Source organism: Panthera tigris, chromosome A1, assembly GCF_018350195.1.
Source record: "Panthera tigris isolate Pti1 chromosome A1, P.tigris_Pti1_mat1.1, whole genome shotgun sequence".
In the NCBI taxonomy this organism is placed as follows: domain Eukaryota; kingdom Metazoa; phylum Chordata; class Mammalia; order Carnivora; family Felidae; genus Panthera; species Panthera tigris.
The window spans coordinates 145,829,975-145,855,416 of NC_056660.1; the positions used below are offsets into that span (position 1 = coordinate 145,829,975).

At 35.8% G+C, this 25,442-nt stretch overlaps 1 protein-coding gene across 16 annotated transcripts in view; it reads left to right on the forward strand.

Moving 5' to 3' along the window:
- The window catches only part of XRCC4 (X-ray repair cross complementing 4), a 316,380-nt gene that overhangs the window by 171,490 nt on the left and 119,448 nt on the right, over window positions 1-25,442 (forward strand). Inside the window, exon 8 of one of the 16 annotated variants that reach the window (XM_042989531.1) lies at window positions 17,994-18,349. The exons of the other annotated variants lie outside the window; for them this stretch is intronic. Within the exon in view, the coding sequence (XP_042845465.1) occupies window positions 17,994-18,030 (37 nt within the window). The 3' untranslated portion in view covers window positions 18,031-18,349. Of the gene's footprint in view, window positions 1-17,993; window positions 18,350-25,442 lie in introns of those variants that run through there. 16 annotated transcript variants of the gene reach the window in all.

Here is a 25,442-nt window from a genome sequence, read left to right on the forward strand (position 1 = left end):
ATTGAAACTTCTTGAACTGGCTAAATAAAAATATACACTGGGAGCAGTGTATATCCAAGTAATACTCCATTACTTCAGAGAATATATGTGGCCTATAAAAACCATTGACAGAGATTACCATTAGCAGCAAATTCTATCTGAATAGTTTTGTAGGATTAATTAAGATTTCAGGTTGCCTTATTATTAGATCATAAGCAAAAATAAACAAATAACAACAACAACAACAGTGACAACAAAAGTAGTGTAGTTAGAGTTAAAGGACCAGGTATCAAAAAGTAAACACACCAGATACAACACTAGGGTTGAAGCCTGAATTTTAGGTATGCATAAATTATTATGAATGATTACTAGTTCACATAAATTTACTTAACTTTAATGATAATGCTTTTATTCCGGCACTGGAATCTTTTAAATCATTTTAGATATTGTTAACACTTTTTTTTAAGAACAATTTAAAGTTAGTTTTATATAGAAAAAGAGGGTTTTTGGGGAACACTCTTTGGCGCTATGATGAAATCCTTGAATCCATTTAGGTAGGTAAATAGAAAAGTCAACAATTAGTTCTTCCCTGGAAATCTGTAGCATTATTTCTCATGAAGTTTCTTATGTTGAACACTAGTACCTCAGCAGATTAATACATGCTAAACAAGGAAATGAAGGAGTTTGCAAAATCTCCAAATACAGAAATCAATGGATTGAATGAAAGTAAAAGGATTTATACACTTTCAAAGCTTTTCATATCCTAATGTGCCTCATTGACCTTTAAGAGGAACATACAGTGGGTAGCATTTGCAAAGAATTGTTTGACCGTAGAACTACTCTTTCATCCAACATCATGCATTAGTATGGTGCATGTTTTCTGAAACACTGTCCTATTGTTTCAAAGAGGGTGAAAAATGATGAGTATGTAGAATAATCCACCTTACCTTTCTGTCATAAAAAGTTGTATGTAAAACGATGCCATCAGAAAAGACCTCTCTGAAATCATAGAGCTTACATGTTAGATAAGTAACTTTATAAAAAGCTGACAAAAAAAAAAAATAATTGTACACAGTGATATATGCTAGAAAGGAAACAAACAGGTAGTTGAGATAGGTAGTTAGGAAGGAATCCAGGCAGGTAATATTTAATATGCATGTAAACAGGAAGAGCTATACTTTTAGAAGTGAGGCATTCCATGAAGAAAGAATGGCCTATACAAAGTCTCTAAGGTGGGAAGAAACTTAGCATGGCTAGGTGATAATATACACAGGAAGGGATGCACACACAGACACACACACACACACGTGCACATGTGGTTGGTTGGGTGGGGTGAATGTAGCATGGAGATGTAGGCAGAAGCCAGATCATGCAGAGCCTGAAGGCCAAAGCAAGGGAGCTTGGATTTCATTCTATGTACTTTGGGAAGCTTTTGCAGTGTTTTAAAGATTGAATTTTGTTATTTGATTTACGCTGTGAGAAGATCACTTTTCCTGTGCTGTGGTGGATTGATTGAAAAGTGGGCAAAAGTGGAGCTCTGGAAGACCAGTTAGGAGGCTGTTGTTAATCCAGATGAGAGATGCAAGGGATGATGTGTTGTCAGGTTCGATATAGAGTTTGATGCTTTCCAGTGGGAGAAAAGAGAAAAGCAGGGAATAAGGATGACCTTAATCTTTTTTTTTTCCCCTCTGCTCTCCTTTCCAAATAGCTCAAGTATTTATTTAGCATTGCTTTATGCCAAAGTATAAACTATTTGAATTCAGATCTCTCTTGAGTTTGACTTTATTTGATTTAATGTTGGGAAGATTTCCAAAATGACTGACAGAGATAATGTGTAAAGTCTCTTGGAGTCATGTCTCCCCTTTGCCTGTTCTATTCTTCGTCCTTTGACACTTTATTTCAGCATACCCTTTTACTTAGAATGAACCTCATTTGCTTTCACCTTAATTATGACACTTTTGTAAAGGGCATGTAAATGAAAACTCAATTGGTATTATGAAAAATAACTCTTTGGGCACAGATATGCCACCATGGCATTCTCCGCAGTAGCTGTCCTTATTACTGTCATTTATACTAGTGAGGTGTTATTCTTCCTAAATTTAAATTTCAGTCATGCTTCATACCACTTATGAGCTTTGAGTCTATGATTAAAAAAACAAAAAACAAAAAAAAAAACTAAGTTCTGAAGGAATCTCTTCCCTATAGAATTCTTGTGCTATATAGAAGTATCATGCAGATTATTTTTAACTTCACTTATTCACATTTAAACTACATGCACTTTTATATGTTTGCTAAATTCCATCTAAATGAAAATTGCAAAGAAAATAGAAAGTTTGTATTTGCCTCATTTGCATTTATGAAGTGAACTTCCTCAAAACCCTATGCTTAGAAACACTTGAGTTTTCTAAAATTATTTAGTAAACACACCAGTATGTAAGTGTTGTTTAGTACGTCTTAATAGCAGGTAACAGAAATAGGCAATGTTTTTGCTTTTGGGGATTGGCTGTGAAGAAGAGATTCCAAGCAGTGAGGATTCTTAAACTTTAGACAGTATTAGAGAATAAGATCATAGACTGCTTTAAAAATAGACTTAAGGAATGTGTATATATATATATATATGCAAAAAACAAGATACTCCTTTTTCTTATAGGCCATAGAAACATTCACCTTACAGATAGGTTCTTAGATTGTCTATTTCTAAGGGATGAAAAAGTTACATGCTTTAGTGTCCTTAGTTATTCACCAAAGAATTGTAAAGTAATGGCCATATGTTTAGTATGCCTAGTTTCTGTTAGTTCTCTTCAGGACTGAAATTGTTAGGTAGGAACATGAATATTGGTAAAGCTAAATCCTTTCACATGCTCTTCGCACCCTCATTATTTCTTATCTGATTTATTATAATTTCTTCCTATTCCATCCTTTTGCTTCCAGTTTTCACTTTCTTGCCACCATTCTCCACCTTGCTGCCAAAATTATCTTAATTAAAACATATTTAATCATGCTATTACTTGTTTAAGTTGATTAGTATAAAAACCCATACTTTTTCTCATTGCCTGCAGGATCCCTTAATTCATTATTTCTTTATGTCTCTGCTTACATAGCAGAAACACACTGTCATCCCCATTTTGAAGTTAGGAGACTGAAGCTCAGAGAGGTTAACTTCAGCAAGGTTACAGAGCTACTAAGTGGCAGAGTTTAGGTGACAAATATTGTATTAATTCAGTCCTGTGAAGTTTGTTGAATGTTTTCTGATGGCACCAAAAATCTTCCATATGTGCTGGAGATAAATGTGTCTTCAGTTGTTGGGTGAAGTGTTCTATAAGTGTTCATCGGGCCAGATTTGTTAGTCTTGTTATTAAAATCTTCTGTATCCATATCCATTTTCCTCTGATTATTCTCTGAAAAGAGATGTGTTCCTGTCTCCCACTATGATAAATGTATCTGTGTCTTGTGCTTGTCTATCTAAGGCCATATTATTAGATAAAATAGTTTTATCTTCTGGAAGAATGGAATCTTTTATTAAAATGGCTCTCATTTCTAGTAATGGTTTTATGTCAATAAAAGATATTAGTATAACCACATGAGGTTTCTTTTGGTTAGAACTTGCCTATTTTTTCCATCCTTATTAGTTTCTACCTTTATGTATCCTTACATTTTGGAAATATCTCTGGCATATTGCATTTAGATGGATTTCTTTTTGAGTCCTGACAGTTTTTGTCTTTCAACTTTTATATTTTACTATTTTGGAGGAAATACATTGTTTTCTTCTTTTAGTGGCTAATTCCAACATACTTTCTTAACTTGTGAAAGTATAAGGTCGGGGTATCTGGGTGGCTCAGTTACTTAGGCGACAGACTTTTGGTCTCAGCTCAGGTCATGATCTCACAGTTCGTGAGTTCAAGCCCTGCATCAGGCTCTGATGGTGTGGAGCCTGCTTGGGATGCTCGCTCTCTCCCACTCTCTCTATCTGCCTCTACCTTGCTTGCACTCTCTCTCTTTCTCAATAAATAAATAAACTAAATAAATGGAAAAAAAGAAAGAGAAAGCGTAAGGTCAATCAATGTCCATTTGTTCTTATCATACCACACAAGGATTTAGACTTTAATTCCTCTAAATTTCTTCAATTCCAAAATCCTACCATTTCTATATGTTATTTTTGTATTTGGGGGATAGTTTAATGGTCTTTTTGTTGTTGTTGTTACTGTTCAGTGCTCATTTAAATTTATCTACAGATTTATAACTTTCATTTTCTTGTTTTCCTTCTTGCATTTTAGAACTGCTGAGATTATTTTCCATTATCTAAATTCATTCTTTAGAATTTCCTTTTATGAAGCTCTACTAGAGGCCAACGTTTTCAATTTTAGGGGGTTAAAAATATTTTTATTTTGGGGAAACTGAGTGGCTCAGTTAATTGAGCATCCGACTCTTGATTTTGGCTCAGGTCATGATCCCAAGGTCATGGGATGGAGCCCCGCATCAGGTTCCTCACTGAGCCTGGAGCCTGCTTGGGATTCTGTCTCTCTTCCTCTGCCCCTCTCCCCCACTCACGCTCACCTTCTCTCTCTCTCTCTCTCTCTCTCTCTCTCTCTCTCTCTCTCAAGTAAAAATAAATAAATAAAAGAAAATATTTTTATTTCACTTTTGTTCTTGAAAAAATTCTACTGGTGTTGGAATTTGGGGTTAGCAGTTACTTTCTTTCAGCTTTCAGCATACTCTAGATTTCATCTCACTGGAAGTTGAGAGTTGTCTGACAGTCTTTGGGATTAATCTTCTTTTTGTCACTGGCTGTTTTTAAGATTGCCTCTTTGTCTTCGGTCTGAAATGTTACTATGATATATCCAAGTGTGGCTTTCTTTTTGGTTATTTTATTTGTGATTTTTCATTTTTAAGATAACAGTCACTTTCTCAGCCATTATTTTATCAAATATCTCTTCATCCCATTATCTCTGTCCTTTCCTTTTGGAGCTCATATTACACTTAAGTTAGATCAGCTCACTCTATTTTTCATATCTCTTAATGTCTCTTATACTATTTGTCAGACTTTCTATTGTAATCTATGTTTCAGTTCACTAATTCACTCTTCAGGTATAACAGACTAAACTCTGTGAAGCTGGCTATTGAATTTTGTATTTCAGGTATTATAATTTTTATTTTTACAAATGATACATTTTTTAAATCTGCTTTGCACTTTATGTTTTCTCTTCTCATTCTTTTTTTTTTTTTAAGTTTATTTATTTATTTTGAGAGAGAGTGAGAAAGTGCAGGAGAGGGGCAGAGAGAGAGGTAGAGAGAGGATCCCAAGCAGGCTCCACACTGTCGGCCCAGGGCCAGATGCAGGACTCAATCCCAGGGACCAAGAGATCATGATCTGAGCTGAGACGAAGAGTCAGACACTTGAGTAACTGGCTGAGCCACCCAGATACCTCTGACCATTCTTAAGAGTATCGTTTATTTCTTGAATTGGAGGAAGCATTGTTATTTTATTGCTGTTAGTTATATTTGAAATCTTCATGACCAGTATCTCTTGCTTTTATTTCTGCTATTCGCACTCATGATCCTTGTTTCCTTATGAGTGAAGTAATCATTTACTATGATTTTCATTTTTGTTGGAAAATTACTTGTGGAAATTCTTTGAGGCCTCCTGTGGAGGTGTTTTTCCTGAAAAATATTTGTCATTGTTTCTGCCACCCATGGGCCCTAAGACTCTTCAGCTATTTTAAACTACATAGTTTGAGTGTTTCTTGTTTCTTTTTCAGCTTTATTTAGTTATAATTGTCAAATAAAACTAATATATTCAAAGTGCACAATATAATTTGATGTACATATACATTGAGACAGGGTTCCCACAAATGAGTTAACACACCTTCATTGAGGTTTTTGTGTTTTTTTTTTTAATTACCCAAATCGCATTAATTTGGGCTGCAAATATACCCATGGACAGGTCTGTAGTTACTAAGTGAATCTGTGGCATCCCACCTTTATGGAGGAGGATCTCTGCTTTGGGCAAGCCCTAGGTTCAACAGCTCTGTACAAACTGCACCTTAAATTCACTAAGTTCCAGTAAATGTCCTCAAGTAAACATAGTTTCAGTGCTCCTTCCCTTTCTAGGATCCTGCTTTCTCTTAGTTTTTCATCTAATAATTTCCATACTTTATTATCTGTACAGTGCTATTAAGGGGGAAAAAAGTATGTATGTACGTACACATTCACATGTGTACACACACATTTTAGTTTTTTTTAGTTCGTTTAACGCAATAGATATTATGTAGACACCTAGCCTTTCAAGTATTAGAGACAAGCATTCAAATTCAGAAGCTTACAACTTAGCAAGAACTGTACTACAGGTATAAGTAAAATAACTTTTCATCAGAGTGGCTAGAAAACAGCTTGTTGTGATACACAGATTTCGTGTTTAATAGCAAACTAATTATGGAAGACCTAATTCAAGGAGAAATAGTTTGTAAGCATTCTTGGAATGGTGAAAAATAACAACGCCAACAAAAATAATGATCACTAATACTATTAAAGACTTAACAGCAGTTTTTCAAAGGGCTTCGTGTGCATTATTTCAATTAATCCTTCCACTAATTCTATGAGATAACTAGTATTTTTATCCCCATCTTATAATGAGGGAACTGAGCTACAAAGAGTCACAGAGGGGGGTGCCTGGGTGGCTCAGTCTGTTGAATGTCAGACTATTGGTTTGGGCTTAGGTCATGATCTCACGGTTCATTAGATTGAACCCTGCATCGGGCTTTGTGCTGACAGTGTGGGGCCTGCTTGGGATTCTCTCTGTTTCTCTCTCTCTGCCTTTCCCCCACTCATGCACACACACACACACACACACACACACACACACACACTCTCTCTCTCTCTCTCTCTCTCTCTCTCTCTCTCTCAAAATAAATAAACTTAAAAAAAAGGTCACATAATCAGTGGTGTAAAAGAAAATCATACTTGGGTAATAACAATCTAAAGTCCATGGTATATACTGTATTGTTGCCCTGGCAGTAAAGGAAAAATGAAGGATTATTTATGCACAAAGAAAAATTTCAAATATATCTCATTCAAGAAAAAATTGAAGCAAAGCCTGCATTTATAAGAACAATTATTATATAATATAGGAAATGTCACGTAAATGTTGGTTGATGACCAAATATTTTTATTACGAGGAAGCTTTAGTTATAATTATAGTAATATAATAATAAAGTATAAGGAAAATAAGTACCAGAAATAATTCACAATACTTCTAAACTGTAAAAACAAGAGGTTGCTTTTATGGCAAACCTTTAAAAATGGGCCAATTAAAATATCCCTAATTGTATACTACAATAACTTGTGAAAATCAAATATAACCTAGCAAAAAAACCTGCAAACAACACAATAGAAAATTCAATTAGAGAGACAAAGAACACCACATAGCCTACTTATGTTTAGTTAATATTATGTGGAGTAAACTGTTTGAGAATGAAGGATTTGAGGTAATGATTCAAATGAGTAAAATTTCAAGTACAAGAAAATGACTACAAATAGAATTAGGGAAAACTTTGATAATATTTTCAGATGACGCATGGCAAATAAGGAAACAATTTGAGAATATAGTAAAACTAATTACTTTGAACTCGACTACAGTCAACCCTTGATTAACTGGAATAATTGGAGTGATGAATAGATTGAAAGGAAACCACAGATTACCCAGAATTGTGGGTTAAACAAAACTACAAAACTAATAACAATGTGACATGAAATGATTTTTTCAGTAAACTAGTATTTCAGAACACAGTCCACAGATATTATCCAAAAGTGTAAAAGTTATACATGTGCTTTAAGGCCACATAAAGTGTCTGCCAAAAAAGAGAATGGGCTGTTCAACAACTTCTTAGCGAAGATCCCTTGTATTCATGAGACTTGAATTAAGCACACATATGCCTCCTTTCTCTTCCATTGCGCACCCTTACCTCGGTTCAACCAAAGTCCCTGCTCTTCAGTATTAGAATATACCACAGTACCGCTGTATGGGCTGAGGAATGGGGCAGGTTACCATTGATTATATACTACAAAATCTCTTTTGGTATCTAGTTTTTTTATTGGTTTATAGGAATTTTAATTTCTTCACACATAACACTCTCTGTGGTTAATTATAACTTCAGTTATTGTCTGCCAGATAACCAAGAGTTGAGTGCCCTCCCAAATATGTAGTCATTTAAATAATCTCTAGAGGAAGTTTACCTTTGCTTTGCTTCAATAAAATTTTCACATACACTGTGCATGAACTGATATTTAAGTAAGACTCTGGGAATAATGTTTCATTTGCTTCAGAAAACAATAACTTTTACATTTCTTTTTAAAGACACATGCTCAGATTGCTTGGTATGAAATAGCTACCTATAAATATGTCTTAAATTGAATTAGTGGACAGAAGCTGAATTTCTGAATTAAAAACAAATAAATATAGGGGTGCCTGGGTGGCTCAGTCTATTGAGCATCTGACTCTTGATCCAGGGTCATGGGATCGAGGCCCACATTGCCTGCATGCTGAGTGTGGAGCCTGCTTGAGATTCTCTTTCTCTCTCCCCCTTCCCCTCTCTCTCTCCTTCTGTCTCTTTCCCCCTTGCATTCTCTGTTTCTATGACAAACAAACAGAGAGACAAACAAAAAAAAATACCAAAAACAAATAAACATAGAAAAAAAAACTGATTATACCTCTTTCATATCTTAGAAACATTTTATAGTGTTTAGGAAAAAAACAAACATTAGCGATCAGTTTGCAACCAAGAAAACCAATATAGTGAGCTTACCAAGGCCTCCTGACACCTGACTCTCTTGAACTGAATCTAGAAGTTGGTTTCTTAATGTGCCTTTTTGTGTTATTTCATGTTCCATTTGCAGCTCCCAAATTAACTTTTTTTATGCTAGGCTTCATTTTTCAGAATAGTTTTAGATATACAGAAAAATTGAAAAGATAATAATATTACCGTATACACCACACTCAGCTTTTCTCTATTATTTACACTTTGTATTGGTGTGGTACATTCATTATAGTTAGTAAACCAATGTCGATACCTTTTAAGTCCATTATTTACTCAGATAGTTACTCTTTAGTTCTAATATAAATTAATTTCACAGGCTGCTTATTAGTGTGCTTGGGTAAGGAGGAAGAAAGTGTTTTGTGATAAAATAAGCTTAAATGCTAAGTTAAACAAAGTTAGACATATTCCCAACCTGAAGAACTCAGAGTTCTTAAGGTAAGTAATTGGAATCTCTAAGTGGAGTTAGGAATATGTTGTATTTTCCAAAAGTATTGGGTAACTGAACATTTCAAAGGACTTAGACTCTGAGGGAACACTCTTTGAAAAATTCTGTCCTACACTATGGCCTATCACATAAATTGCACTTAATATAGATCTGAAAGCATGAAAACTCGTTTCATTAGCATCATCTCTGAAAGTATGGCCGAGAAATTGATAACATTGCTTAGTTCCTAGAGGAAACTATTGGCTAAGGGTGTAAGGATGAAAGTAGAATCTATTTCTTATGGACTATTATGTACCTTTAAAATTTTTGTGTCAAGTGCATGTATTCTTCAAAAACTAACAAAATGGTATAAATTGGATTACTCTATAATTCAGCATATCCTGGAAAAAAATTATTGACTGTGCAAATATGGATTTTGCTACCACGATTGTTATGGTGTATGTCCACAACAATAAAACATTGTTGCTAATAACTAAAATCATATGCCTATACTCTATCCTCAAATATGAGTTGATAAATTGTTTAACATAAAATTATCAGTATAAGAATATTTTAGAAAATAACCAATACAAGATGTTCCTAGGTAAGTTCACAATAAGAAATCAGAAAATTATATTCAGAAGGCATGCATGTCTTGGGGCACCTGGGTGACTTAGTTGGTTAAACGTCCCAGTCTTGATTCCAGTTCAGGTCAGAATATCAACTCAGGTCAGGTTTGTGGGATTGAGCCCCATATCAGGCTCCACACTGACAGCACACAGCCTGCTTGGGATTGGGATTCTTTCCACCGCCCCTCAAAATAAATAAATGAACTTCAAAAAAATAAATAAATAAATGAACTTAAAAAAGAATGCATGTCTATAATTTAATAGAATGAATAGTGTAGTATGTTTGATTGATTATAGTTTTTGGTTTAATATAAAAATATGTTTTTAAAAGTTGGTTTTTCTGGAGAAATTAACCCAAATTTGCCCAAGACCATCAAAGTGTAAGGGTTCATTAAACAATATGCTCTACAAAGAGGGATTCATCATAATTTAGCCTCAGTACAAAAGCAACTTTCTCAGCTGTTTCACTGGGAAATGTCTATCCAAATAAAATTGTCAAATACTTGGCTACAGGAGCCTATACTGTAGCATATTATTCTGATTTACAAAACTAAACTATTAACCTCCTTTTACTTATTTTTTCCCACATATTTATATTGTTAATATCATTATCATCATTATCATTATTTTACCCTTCCAGTAGTCTTGGGAAGTATGTAGCATGGATTTATCGCTGATGCCACTTTACAAAACAGGGGATGGATGCAGCAGCCTAGTGGTGTTGTCTAGGTTACTCAGAACACTCTCAGCTCCAGTCTCTTGACCCTGCTCTTTGGTACTTCTTGTGAATATTATGCTCCCTGGCTGTAGCCACAGCTTCATTATACACAGCCTCAATAATCAGAAATTGAGACAGAATTAATTAAAAGAAAGATGATATTTAAGAATTTAAAAAATAACAATAACGTCCAAGGAATTTCAGAATCATAACACGAGAACCGATTCTCAGGATGATCACCCAAAGGAGATGTTCAATTTCGATCTGCGGCCTCTATTAATTAAGTCAGGAAAGTAGAAGATTGCGTTTTGCAGTTTTCAGGTGACATCATTTTTCATGAGTGTTCAGCCATCCAGAAACCAAACCCAAATCAGTTTTACCACTTGATACCAATTTTATACCTGAACATTCCAGTGAATTTTCTTCTGAAGTTTGCATCTTCCTAGAGAGTAGAAACCATGTGGTCCTCATCAAGTGCCTATATGGGCAAATGTGTAATCAGTGCTTATATATATCTATCAATAAATATGCATGAGGATTAAGAAGCAGGAAAGTGAATAGTTATTAAAAGCCATAGAATTTGTCATCACATTAAAATTTACTCAAGATTAAGTAGTCATTTCTATGTTCATCTCATTTTAGACTTGGAAAGAAAAACATTTCAGTACATGAAATCACAGATCATTATTAAATTCCATGTTAGACTTGATAGTTATGTTTTAAAGCAGGGCCAAACTTAATGAAAGCTTTCAAGTAATCAGGTAAATCTCTTAAGATTGTAGACTCTTAAGATCGACTTTTTTTAGGGCCAAATGATTAAGACTTTGTGTTAACAAGAATAATTATATAGTCAGCAGGGAGTGTCAGTATCATGGAAGCGGGATGATCCAGTTCCGAGCCGTTGTCGTTTGATACTTTGCGTAGTTTAGCATTTTCAGATTAAGTAAGCAGTACATGGCATTGATGGACTGTGGGTGATGGGAACAAAGCCACAGCGGCAGTATCCCTCCCACCTCCCTCAAAGGACTGATTAGGCAACAGCAATCTGCATCATTGAAGTGCTTCAGCTGGGGCAGTGTCTCTGTTAGAGGCTGGAAACCCTTACTCATCTTTGTGGCCTCTTTTCTTCCCTCACGAGGCATAAAATGCAGAACAGAGAACGGAACATGCCAAATAAGGGGAGAAAGGAAGAAGGGAAATTTTGTAACTCTCTAACATACTTCAGTGTTTCACTCTTTGGTCAGACCTTATTTTTGTGGGAATAAGTAGTCAGAATTGCTTTTACTTGGGATACTGACTTTTACTATGCCAGAGGGATGGCCTGCTTAATTTTGTTCCCTGTCCCCTTGTTATTTGTTCTAGGCTCACCCGGGCCAAATATTAAAAAGAGGTATAAGACTTTTTTTCCCAGAATATTTTAGTCCAGCACACTTTGTTGCTAATAGAAGAATTCTAAAAGTGTTCAAGGAATTTGGATAAAGAATTCTGATTTTTAATTTCATTAATCCAGACTAGTAATGTTTACTGATTTGTTCTCAAAAGTAGTTATACATTGTTTCTGCCAGTTGTTTGGGGTTTGGGGACAGGAGAGAGTTGTAGCAATTTTAAAAGATTTTACAGTGTGCCTGGGTGGCTTAGTCGGTTAAGCATCCGACTTCGGCTCAGGTCACGATCTCATGGTCCGTGAGTTCGAGCCCCGCATCGGGCTCTGTGCTGACAGATCAGAGCCTGTAGCCTGCTTCAGATTCCGTGTCTCCCTCTCACTCTACCCCTCCCCTGCTCATATTCTATCTCTCAAAAATAAATAAATGTTTAAAAAAATTTTAAAGTAAAAAATAGAAGATTTTACACTATATTCACTGCTGAGGGGCTACCAGCTCTCCCTAATGTAACTCCCTGAATTTATTTATTTATTTATTTTAGCTGAGGAATGAACAAATGCACAAAACCCATACTTTTAAGACAAAATAGAATGTCTTAAAAAAACTATGGAGTGTTTTTAATTGTTTTAATTGTTTTAATCATAAACAGAGTATCATAGACTGGGACGGAGATCATACTCAATCATGACTATCAGGAAGCTTTATACCAATGTGATAAAGGGCTGGATGTGTGAACAGTGAAGGCAAGGCAGAATCCTAACAGAGAGTGACAGATTCAGAAACACAGAAAAAGGAAAACACAAACTATGCTTAGGAACAGAAAGCAGTTCTTTTTTAGTTGTAGTGTAGGACATAGTGGGAAGGTTGAAGAGGGAGCGCTTCAAAAGTAAGCTGAAAGCCAGGAGGCATGTTGTGGTTGTGTATACGACTCTTATGTATACGTGACACACTGTATAAGATTGGCTGTCTACAACCATATGGAATTCTAGATAGAAAATTCTAGATCAGATAACTTAGAATTAATACTAAATAATTGAACCTTATATTCAACTTCTGTAAAGGAAGTTTTTATGAAGCATGCAGTATACTCTGTGTCTTATTAACGTGTATTATATCTTGCCCTTTTCCACACTATGTTTCATGAAGCCCTAAAATTGTTAAATGTATTTTGGAGGACCAAAAGAGCTGATGGTAAATAAGAGGGTCTTCCTCCTATATCTTCTCCCTCATTCTGCAGCATTTCAGCTTTTTACTCTCTGGTTTGTTAGATGATTTCTACAAAAGTTCATGTAAAAAAAGGGAGTTTCACCAATAAAATGAAATGTGGGTCTAGTGCAAAATTCTTGTGTAGTTGTATTACTAAGAAAGCATTAACTTATTGTAGGAGGCCATTTCTTTTAATGCTATGACATAAATATTGTGGATAGATGAATGGATAGAAGCATAGGCACATGGTGTGGGATATTTTAATGGAAAATGTGTGTATGAGATTAAGTTAGTATATTATAGAAACAGGCCAGTTTTAACCATTTATATTTTGGAGAAAAGAAAAATCTTGTTTAATACATGGATACTGGCATTTACAAACTAGTTTCCTGGTTTCCTTAGAAAGGTCAATACTAAAAGTCCTCCATACTTCTGAACATATTTTTTGTCCTTAATTCAAAAGCTCTGTTGAAAAATATTGACTCTTTCCGTTCTAAAAAAAAATGTAAGTACTTGTAATATTTGGGACATTCTTTACCAAATAGAAAAAAGATTCTTATTTAATATATATCTTCCAAAATATATATCTAGTTGTATTTTTTAAATGAAATATTTCAAACTAACAGGGGCTTTTATATATATGTTCTACTGTGGTCACTTGTTGAGACCTGAATGGCTCTAGCAGGAGGCTCACTTAGGAAAGCAGCGAGAGTTAAAGCTAAATGGGAAGGATGGGCCAGATGTAGGGAAGGTGATAAAGAAAAACTAGCAGCACTAGAAGTCTCATTATTTTTTATCATGTTTTCACATTTATTCTAAGTATCTCTATGGCTGGCAGAGTAATGCACCCCTCCCCTCCCATGATGTATGTATTTTGTACATGTAGGAATACAGGTATATATTTGTACATGTAGGAATACAGGTATGTATTCCTAATACCTGGAACCTGTGAACATGTTACCTTATATGGTGACAGGTGAAAGGAAGGTGTTGTGTAGTAGGCTGAAGAATAATTTCCAAAGATATATCCAGGTCACAACCTTGCCTTATGAATGTTGCCTTATATGGCAAATAGATGTTGCAGTTGTGATTAAATTAGGAGTGTGGAGATACAGAAATTATCCTGGATCATCCACATGAGACCTATAAGCAGTTGCAAGTGTCCTTATTAGAAGGAGGAAGAGGGCGATTTTAGAGGACAAAGAGGCTATGTGATGGAAGAAGAGTCAGAGAGAAAAGATGCTAAGCTGCTGACTTTGACCACACAGGAAGGGGGTATGAGTCAAGGAATGAAAGAAATGCAGCCCTAGACACTGAAAAAAGCAAGGAAATAGATAGGGTCTGGAGCTTCCAGAGGGAAAATCGCCCTGCTAGCACCTTGGCTGGAGCCCCTTTACACTCATTTCAGACTTGTGGCCTCCAGACTGTAAGGGAATAAATTTCTGTTGTGAAAGGCAAAAAGCTTGTTGTCATTAACCACAGAAAATTAATACACACAAGGCATTAGGTGCTCATAAAGTCACCGGAAAGCCTGGACTGTGCTGTAGTGGGCCTCTAGGGATGATCGACTTCAGGCAGCCATCAGAACCCAAGAAGCTACTACCATAACTCTAAGCCAGTTGCCAGGAAACTCTGCTACATGACAGCCTCAGAATTGGTGAATGGCCATAATAATATGGATTCTGGCATCTCCTCTGTTACAACTAGAACAGCTGCCTCTTGACAGACAACAAGCTGAAAAATAGGCAAAAGACTCTGCTTAGAAAAGCCTTTTATTCTCCATTAAAACATTGCTTGCTGTCAGAGGAGGGAGGAAAACAATAAAATGAGTCAAGAAAATGTTCTTTGCTGCCTTTTCACTTTCCGGATACCTCAACCAATTTTACAGAAGCGAGTTTTTAGCTTCGCAGTTTTTACACTAGTGAAAATTTAACCCAGAAAGGCAAGCAGAAAAATCTACAGAATATACCACAAAGCTTTTGAGGTTACTTAGAGACTGTTCTTGGCTCCATCATTCCCTATGTTTTTATAGAATTACTGTTTAAGCAATAGGAGTTAATAAAATTAAGTCTGTTAATGCAACAACGTGGATAGAACACCTGTTGTTTGCGGAGCATCATATAAGGTCAAGATGGGATAATACCAAAGAAAGGAAAAACTTGGTCTCTGTTCTGACAGAGAATGTATGGTTAATGGAAAATGTATCTACTATGTGCATATGGTTAATATAGGTTAAAGTATGTTTGAAAGTTCTAAATGATAAAAGTAAGTTGGAAATGAATTCGGATTCTTCATTTGGGAAGAGAGTTTTGAAAGAAGAGACTGTTTCTCTGAGAAGAGTAGGAAATGCATTTCTGGATGAGGGAGGACACAACTTATGTGCAGGGTGGAGGCAGGAGGGAATATAGTCACATGAGTGATTCTGACTGGTTGCTACCTGAGTCAGTGTAGGGAAGTTATGGGGAGGAAAGTGCTAAGGTTGATGTAGTTGCTAAGTAGCTAGGAGGCTCAAATTGAGGAACTAATTTTTCTCGTGAAGTTGTTATGACTTAGTAAGATCACTGGGATAAGCTCTGAGAAAGGAAGTTAGGAAACAAAACTTGCAACGTTTATTTCATGATGCTGAAATGGCATCTAAAGGGCAAAAGGCAACGCTTTCATCAACTGCTGATGAGGTTTGACTGAAAAGACACCATGCCACAGATATACAAGCCGCTCTCTTTCTTGTCTTTTTAAAGTACAATTTATATAGAGAGATGGTTTAAAAAGATAGTACAGGACAGTATAAAATGAAAAATAAAAGCCTGTCTCATACACCCCCTTACCTTCTGTCTAAAGATTATTGCTATTAATTGGTTCTTAGGTGTCCTTTTGGAAACGGCATTTTCCTGGTGTAAAGATCACATATTCATGTACAAAATGGAATCAGAGCATATGCAGAGCACTTACCCCATCCATTGAGTTCTTTTAATATCAACACATTCTCGGTAATGGCTCCACAGTATCTTGTTGTACAGCTTTCCCATGATACATGTAATCAGTCTACTGCTATAGGATATTGATGCTGGACTTTTTACCTGTCTGCTCATTTATCTCTCTGAGCTCACCCACTTTTCTCTCTGTGCTCACTCAGTTCCAACCACACCAGACTCCTGCCTGTTCTTCAAACACAAGAGTAGTAGTCCTGCAGAATGCTCTTCCTTTAGGTGTTGGTTTGCTCCCTTCTTCACACCTTTGCTCACCTTTAGACTTCACCATGTTTGATCACACTATTCAATATCATAATCCCATCCTACTCCCAGTCTACTTCCTTTTTAAAATTGTTCTCCACAGAACGTTTCATTTTCTAAAATACTATGTACCAATTTATTTTGTCTCTTTTTTCACTGACATATGTTTCATAATGAGAGTAATTTTTTTTGTTTTATTTAATTGTCACAAATACCTTTATGAGTAAAGAGTTGTTGGGGCCCCTAGGTGGCGAAGTTGGTTAAGTGTCCAACTTCGGCTCAGGTCATGATCTCGTGGTTAGTGGGTTCAAGCCCCATGTCGGGTTCTGTGCTGACAGTTCTGAGCCTGGAGCCTGCTTTGGATTCTTTGTCTCCCTCTCTGTCTGCCACTCCCCCACTCATACTCTGTGTCTCAAAAATAAATAAACATTTATAAAAATTTTAAGAGTTGCTAGACATTTTATGTTCAGGCAAATATATAGCCCTAAAGAAAATTGTCTTCCCCATCAATATTATTTAATTATTGTTTAATCACATCCATACTCTAGATACTTCCCTTTTGCAAAATCTCAAATATCTCCTAAAACCATAGGCTTTTCCCTTAGTGAATGTTACTTAAATGCATATTCCTTTAAAAAGCATAATAAGGGGTGCCTGGGTGGCACAGTCGGTTAAGCATTTAACTCTTGATCTCAGCTCAGGTCATGGTCTCACTGTTTGTGAGTTTGAGCCCCGCATCAGGGTCTGCTCTGGCAGTGTGGAGCCTCCTTGCGATTCTCTATCTCTCCTTATCTCTAGGCCCCTCCCCTGCTCACTCTCTCTCAAAATAAATAAACTCAAAAAAATAAAATAAAAGCATAATCAAAGGGTGCCTGGCTGGCTTAGTTGGGAGAGCATGAGGCTTCTGATCTCAGGGTTGTGAGTTTGAGCCCTATGTTGAGTTTAAAGATTACTTAAATAAGACTTAAAAAAGAAGAAATCATAATCATAGCACATGCTAGACACCAGTTAAAAAAAAAAAAACTATTAGATAAGTAAATCCTACCCCTTGTTCTAATAAAGGTATAAAAGTAATGTTTTCCTCTACTTTCATGATTATTCTTTAACACCTTTTTAAGGTAATATATGGTCTAGTGAGAGAAAACCATTTGATTGCACAAAAAAAGTTCTAATTCTAAGTGAAATTGTTATGTGTAGTAGTTTAGATTCTCTGTACCCAAAATTGATAGAAATAGTTATTTACACAACGTAGATGATAAGAGCTTTCAGTAGACAGCATTGTTTCAATATTCAATAATTAATAGTTTTGAGCATTATGACTGTAATAAAAATATATTAGTTTCACTTCAATTTTTTGCTATTGCAAAATTTGCCACAAATTTCATCAGATCATTTGGAGTGACATAGAATGCATCAGGAAAATCTCCAACTGTTTTGGCAATACGTGTTTTCAGAGCTTCTAGATCTCTCTCCCTCATGGAAGCATTTGTTGTTATGAAGATAAAAAACTTAGATTAAATTATTTTCTTGGTAGCCTTGTATATTTTATTAAGCCACAGCAAATATTTATTAATAAGGTTAATATGTTAACTTTTTTTTTTTTTTTCCAAATTAGTGTCAATGTTGGGAGAACCAACTTACCAACAAATTGATATATCATAAAACAAAGCATACAGGTGAGTTAGATTTGTCTATCTTACAGGCACAGGCATAGAGAGCTTATTCCATAGCATTAACTGGAATTGCAGAATACAGGGAAGGAACATAATATAATTGCAGAGATACAGTGTTCCCCAAAGAGTGGCCTCTGCCAAGCCATTTATTACCCATGATCAAGCTGCAGAGAAGTAATGTGTTGTGATACTGTCCCTCATTACCCTGATTAAGTCACACCAAAATGGTACAAAGACCAGGAAACCAGCTAGACCCTCTCCAGAGGGATTTATATTTCATCTTTGAGAGGTCCAGTTGATTTCTATGAGTTAGTGAATATTTCATTATCTAGTATCTATGATTTTTAAATAAAACAACCCTTTTAAAGCTAGTAATTGCAAATATGTGAATTATATTTCTAATTGGAAAAATAATGAGCTTGTACTCATAAGCTGTTTCTTATTTTACATTCTACACTTTCACACCTAAGAATTACTTAATTGTAAATTGTGCTAGGTGGAGAATTTTTTCTTATTTGATGTCTGTGTAATTCTTGAATATTGTTAGGTGTTAAATGAGAACCCAATTATAAAACAAATTTAGTTATTCACTATATATGGCCACTAAAAACATTACGATTATCCTGTTAAAGCCTCTAGTCAGTTTTTCTCAATAGTAAATTCTTTTTTTTTTTTTTAATTTTTTTTTTCAACGCTTTTTATTTGTTTTTTATTTATTTATTTTTTTTGGGACAGAGAGAGACAGAGCATGAACGGGGGAGGGGCAGAGAGAGAGGGAGACACAGAATCGGAAACAGGCTCCAGGCTCCGAGCCATCAGCCCAGAGCCCGACGCGGGGCTTGAACTCACGGACCGCGAGATCGTGACCTGGCTGAAGTCGGACGCTTAACCGACTGCGCCACCCAGGCGCCCCTTTTTTTAATTTTTTTAACGTTTATTTTTATCTATCTATCTATTTATTTATTTATTTATTTATTTATTTATTTATTTTTTAACGTTTATTTATTTTTGAGACAGAGAGAGACAGAGCATGAACGGGGGAGGGTCAGAGAGAGGGAGACACAGAATCTGAAACAGGCTCCAGGCTCTGAGCTGTCAGCACAGAGCCCGATGCAGGGCTCGAACTCACGGACCGTGAGATCATGACCTGAGCCGAAGTCGGATGCTTAACCGACTGAGCCACCCAGGGGCCCCAGTTTATTTTTATTTTTGAGACAGAGAGAGACAGAGCATGAACGGCAGAGGGTCAGAGAGAGAGGGAGACACAGTATCTGAAATGGGCTCCAGGCTCTGAGCTGTCAGCACAGAGCCCGACGCGGGGCTTGAACTCATGGACCGCGAGATCATGACCTGAGCCAAAGTCGGAGGCTTAACCAACTGAGCCACCCAGGCGCCCCTCTCAATAGTAAATTCTAATGAACACTGTAAACTCACAATTTTGTGTGAATTTATAAGCATTTAAAACCTCAGTGAAATTATGTATATATTTATCTACAATTCTTATAGCTTCTGTTCTCTGCCATTCTAAGGACTGAGGGTGTCAACATGAATAAGATACTTGTTCCTCACTAAGTATGGTAGCCTTGATAATTGTCCCCTAAGAGGTCCATGTGCTAATCTCTGGAATATGTGAATGTTAACATATATGGTTAAAGACTTTGTAAATGTGATCAAGTTAAGCAGCCTGGGAATATCCTGGGACTATTTTGGAGTATTGAGGTGAATCCACATGCAATTATGTGTATCCATATAAGATGCAGGTGTAGAGCGATTTGACACAGACATAAGAGGAGAAGACAGTGTGATAATGGAGGCAGTGATTGGAGTGATGTGACTCCAGGGCAGGGAATATGGCAATCGCCAGGAACTGGAAGAAGGAAAAGATTCTTCTGTAGTGCATATAGAAGGAACTGAGCCCTGCGAACCCTTTGATTTTGGCCCAGTTATACTTATTTCAGACTTCTGGACTCCAGAACTGTGAGAGAATAAATGTGTGTTGTTTTCAGTCACCAAGTTTGTAGTAATTTGTTGTGGCAGCCATAGGAAATGGATATGCTGGAGTACTCAACATTTAGTGAAAGAGACACATGCAAAAACTAATAATTATGGTGCAGTGAGAGCCCCATCAGAGGTATGCAGGAAAGGAAGGGGGAGTGCTGGGGTGGGGGTGGAGCATTAACTCTGGCAGCTCGGGTTCTGTAAAGCTACTTAAAAGATGTGAACTGAGGCTTGAAGTAAAAATAAGTGTTTTTCAAACAAGAGAGTGCAAAAATGCAGAAACAAAAAGTGTGGTGAGTTTTCTAATACAAAACTGTACTTTGAAATGTATATTCTATCTCAGGAAATATTAAGCCCTAAAATCATTTTCATTGGTGTTTTAAATTTGACTTGTTATGTTTATCAAAGAAGAATACAAGACATAAGTAAGTCGCAGGGATGAAAAAATACAGCATGGGGAATATAGTCAGTAATTCTGTAATATTGTTGGGTGGCAGATGGTAACTACACTTATCATGGTGGGCATTGTGTTTATTAACATCGTTGTACCACTGTGTTGTACATCTGAAACTAATATGACAACTCTAATTGAAATATTCAGTTTTTTTAAATAAGAGTGTTTGAGAAAAAAGAGTATAGGGCTATGAAGCATTCTTGAAAAGAGTAATATCATATCTACTAAAATAAGGTAAAAGAATATTGCAATTCTAGAAGTAAAGAGTAATTATTATTTCCTGACATTGAAAATAGCTGAGAGAAATTATCACATAGAAATTTTGATTAGAAGATCTCAACAGTGCCATAGTTTAGTCAGTTGGGGAAAGAGAGATCATTTATTCTAGTTATACAAATAATTACCAGCCCCTCAAATCAACAGTTTTAATAAAAAATATTTCTCTTCTCTTTTTCCATTTTATTTGGATTAGTAAGAGCTTTGCCTAAAAGTTTTGGCCAATTGAAAAATACAGAGAGGTTATTTGTCTGTGTTCTCTTGTCAAAATTAAACAGTAGAAGTAGGAAGGGCGCTGAACAAAACATCTGATACTGTTTGGGGCCTAGAAATTTTGCTGACTGGACAGAATTTGGATGAGTTTTGAAATCTGTTTGCAAAGTTGATTTGGATATTTAAGAGAAAATAATAAAGAAAAGCTGTTATATGCCAAATGGAGACTTACTATGGTGTGCATCAGCTCTCAGTGATTTGGCTGTGAGAACAAAGAGGGAAAGACAAATAAGTTGTAATATAAAGGACAGTTTGATTATCCAGGGATCACAATAAAAGTAAAAGTAAAAAAGGTAGAGCTATTGCTTTAAGTTCTTTTCCTAGAGCCAAGAAACTGGATTAACTGATGACTAGATACTGAGAAGTTCATTCCTACACTTTTCACAACATTAGGCATTATCAAACTTCAGGTCTGTAAGGAAGAGGCCAAATACTGGCACTTCCCAAAGCACCAGGGAATAAGTGTTTAAATGATGTTTTAGCCATATTCATTAAGCTTCCTATGGAAGCCCAACACTTGCTCCCTGAGACACTTGCTCAGCGTCTCCAGCTCACCTGAGAGCCATGCAGCTCACACCCCCTCCTCAGACCCTCCTGGCCTCTGGCCCAAACACAGTTTGTTGAATGAGGTCTGTCTACACTCCAGTTAAAAATAGTTTTGCGGGCGCCTGGGTGGTTTAGTCGGTTGAGCGTCCGACTTCAGCTCAGGTCATGATCTCGCCTTCCGTGAGCTGGAGCCCTGCATCAGGTTCCATGCTGACAGCTCAGAGCCTGGAGCCTGCTTTGGATTCTGTGTCTCCCTCTCTCTGACCCTCCCCCGCCCACGCTGTGTCGGTCTCTGAAAAATGAAAAAAACTTTAAAAAAATAAAAAAAAAATAGTTTTGCAAACTCAGCCAGTCAGGGAGGTCTCACTTCATGTATTATTTTGACAGAGCGTTTTCTGAGATAATTGCTTCCAGTACAGTCTAAAAAACTTGGCTATTAATGCAAATAGACATGAAACTGAGAGGGAGATTTGAATTCATTACACAAATGGCAATATTCTGCTTGTTTTTATGAGTGGTTCAGGAAACCTTTCCTATTGATAAAACTTTTAAAAATATTTTATTCACACACAGTAATTATGCTTAAACGATGGATGGCCCATAGTTTGGGAAAATCTCTCTCTCATTACTCCTGTAAGCCTAGTTTCTGTTTGACCCTGTGTATATCAGTGGATACCTATAAAAATTACTGATAGAATAGTATAGTCACCCATAGGAACAATACATATGTAATATTCACTTACAGAAAGATTTCTTTTAAATAATTTATAATTTCTACTTCTCATTTTATTGTAAAACTGAAGACTTCTATGACTATCTTAAAAATATATGTTTCTCTTTGTTTTCTAATCAGATAGCCAAATACTTAATGTACTTTGGTAATGTATGCCTCACTATTAATTTTCAAGTTTTTTTTTTTTAATAAGCTGTGTCCTTTAACTATTTTGTTAACAAAAAATATAGTTCTATGCTGTCACTGTCTTCCTGGTTTTTACCCATGCCAGCCTAAGCCTGGGAAGTTCAGTCATTCCAAAATTTTTTGGTCTGCTAGTCTCTAGACAATGAATTACTTCTGTTTGTCAGCCCTGACAATAATAGGAAAATTAGACTGAAAAGTAACTACCAGTTTAATCAGCCAGTATACCAGTGGGAATTTTGCAAAAGTCACAATTGTACTTGGGATACCGTGTTAATTTATTTAGAATTTCAACAAATCTTATCCTTGCTTCAACCTAACAAGATAGGAGGTAAATGGTCGAATGTCTGCATCATTGCTTTTTTTTTAAGTACATAAGTTGGGACTGGCTTTTTTTTTTTTTTTATTTCTGCAGCTCTGTGTGTAGGTGTGTGTGTGTGTGTGTGTGTGCGTGTGTGTGTGTGTGTGTGCACATGCACATGCATGTGGAAGAAAGAAAATGCAGTTTTAATTATTCTAAAAAGGAAAGAATATGCTCTTAATTAGCTATAAGACTTCCCTAAGGTTGGGACATTTTTGACATTAGGTAGTCACCTTAGTAAAGATTTTGACTGACCTAGTAATACAGCTATTATCACCATCTAAATTAAAAAACAAACACAGTCTTGTAAAAAGCAGATAAAAAAATCATTTGAAAATAAACTCATTGGGAACTCAGAAGATTGTCTGAGTCTTGGGCAATCATGTAGAATGAGATCTTTTTTACTTCCTGCTACTTTCACAGATGGAGTGGGAACCTGTTAAGTGATTTTTTACTGAAGTTGCTTCTTAGAACAATGTAGAGCAGAAGAGTCTTTTTTTTGGTGTACATACCTTTCCTATTCTATTCCCTACTGTGACTGAATTCCAAAGTCAACATTGCCCTTTTGTAGTGAGACTGGAAATGTTTCTGCCTCATAATCCAAGCTATCATGTATTTGACCATATTGTGCTTTTAGGAATTGTAACTCTGCCTGCCTTCAGCCAGATTCTCTTATTACTAATAGGAAGTTTTTCGCCAAATTTCATTTTATTTAGTTATTCTTCATTATAGAATCTGTCTCTAATTTTTTAAGGATAACTGAAAAAAATTAAATAATCCTTCTAACCAAGTTTGAATGATTTCACATTTCATACTCTTTATACAAAAATCCATTTTGGATCTATATATTTTACTAACATCACATTTTCCACTCTTCCATTTTGAACTATAGTACAGTTTATTTCTTGAAGTTTTGCTCTGACAAGTGTAATTTTGTCTTTGCATAATGTGAGTTTTTAGTACTATGCACTTACATTTCTTTTTGTCATATAGCTTGTAATTCTTGCCAGAAAGCATGTTGTAATCCAATTCTTAAAGAGTATAGAAAGAAATAGAAAATCTAAAGAAGTATCTTAAGTAAGCATCCCTTGATAGTTTGAAACTAGCAAGCCCTCTTCCTTAATTGCTTCCCTCCATTCCCACAGGATTGGTAAGGAACTCTTAGCACTGTTCCATGGATCTATATATTTCATAATTAATAATACACTGTATTTTTAAAATCAGTAGATTTTAGAAATTATTAGCATAATTCTGTAGGTTAATCAAAGACAAAAGTTCATGAATATAGCTGGAAAATACTCTTTCAGGGGAAAGATTGCTTCCTATTTTTTATTTGTTTTGTTCATGGAGATAAATAAAATTCGAGATTCTTAAGTGTATACTTCTGTGACTTTTGGCAAACATATAATCAGGCTATTTCTGTCTTCCCGGGAAAGGTTCTTCATGCCTGTTCCCAGTCAGTCTAGTCTTCCCACTCCCAGACCTGGCAACTGCTGATCTGTCCCAATAGTTTTCTTTATGATGTTATATCAAATCATATAGTTTGTAGCCATTTTGAATCTAACTTCTTTCTTGTAGCATAATGCCCTTAAGATTCTTCCATGCAGAACTGTGTCACTGTTTCATTGTTTTTAATGAGCATACTCCAGGTGTAGATATATTACATTTATCTACTTACCTTATAAATTCTTTCACTATTGATAATTATGTTATTATTATTAAAATAGCTATTATTTAAAAGCACTTACTATGTGCCAGGTACTTTGGTAGACATTTTACATAACTGAAAGGACTTAGTGCTGTAAATCGTAACATAGTATTTTTTAACAGCAGAGCCAGACTTTAAGTCTGAATCCCATCTCCTCTGCTTATTAGTTTTATAACCTCAGGCAAGTTACTTAACATTCTCTAGTTTTATACAAATGTGTAAAGGAGATGATAATCTCTATCGCATAGGGCCATTATGAGATTGAATGGATTAATATCTCTAAATACTTATAACAGTGTCTGGCACTCAAGTTCAGTAAATGTCAGTTATGTTTTGTTATATACTTTTGAATAGCCATAAGAGTAGAAGTTAGTATCCCCATCTTAAATAAGAAATAGGCTCAAAAATTCAGACTTCCTCAAAATCATGTGATCACTAAAGTGACAGATCCAAGATTTTAACCTAGCCTTATCTGACTCCAAACGTGACAAAATACTACTTCTTATTAAATCCAAACCACTGAATCCGTCTGACAATATGACAAGCTGGACACTTAGAGGAACGCTTCTGCTAAAATACAAGAAAATGCTACATAAATTAGAAGTATATGTATTTTTTCTAGTACACACAAAAATGAATTTAAAGCTATGAGAAAGAATTAATAGCAAAGCAACAATAAGCTAAAGCCAAAGCAGGCACTTTGCTATGAGAAGTAAACAAACCCAAAAGTAGGGCTGTCCTGAGATAAAAATGCTGATTAAGCACAGTCACTGGAAGACTACCTTCAACCCCGAGTACCATTGGGTACTACACCCCCCCTTGCTCTCAGTAGAAATAAACACAAATCCACTCTGGAGGC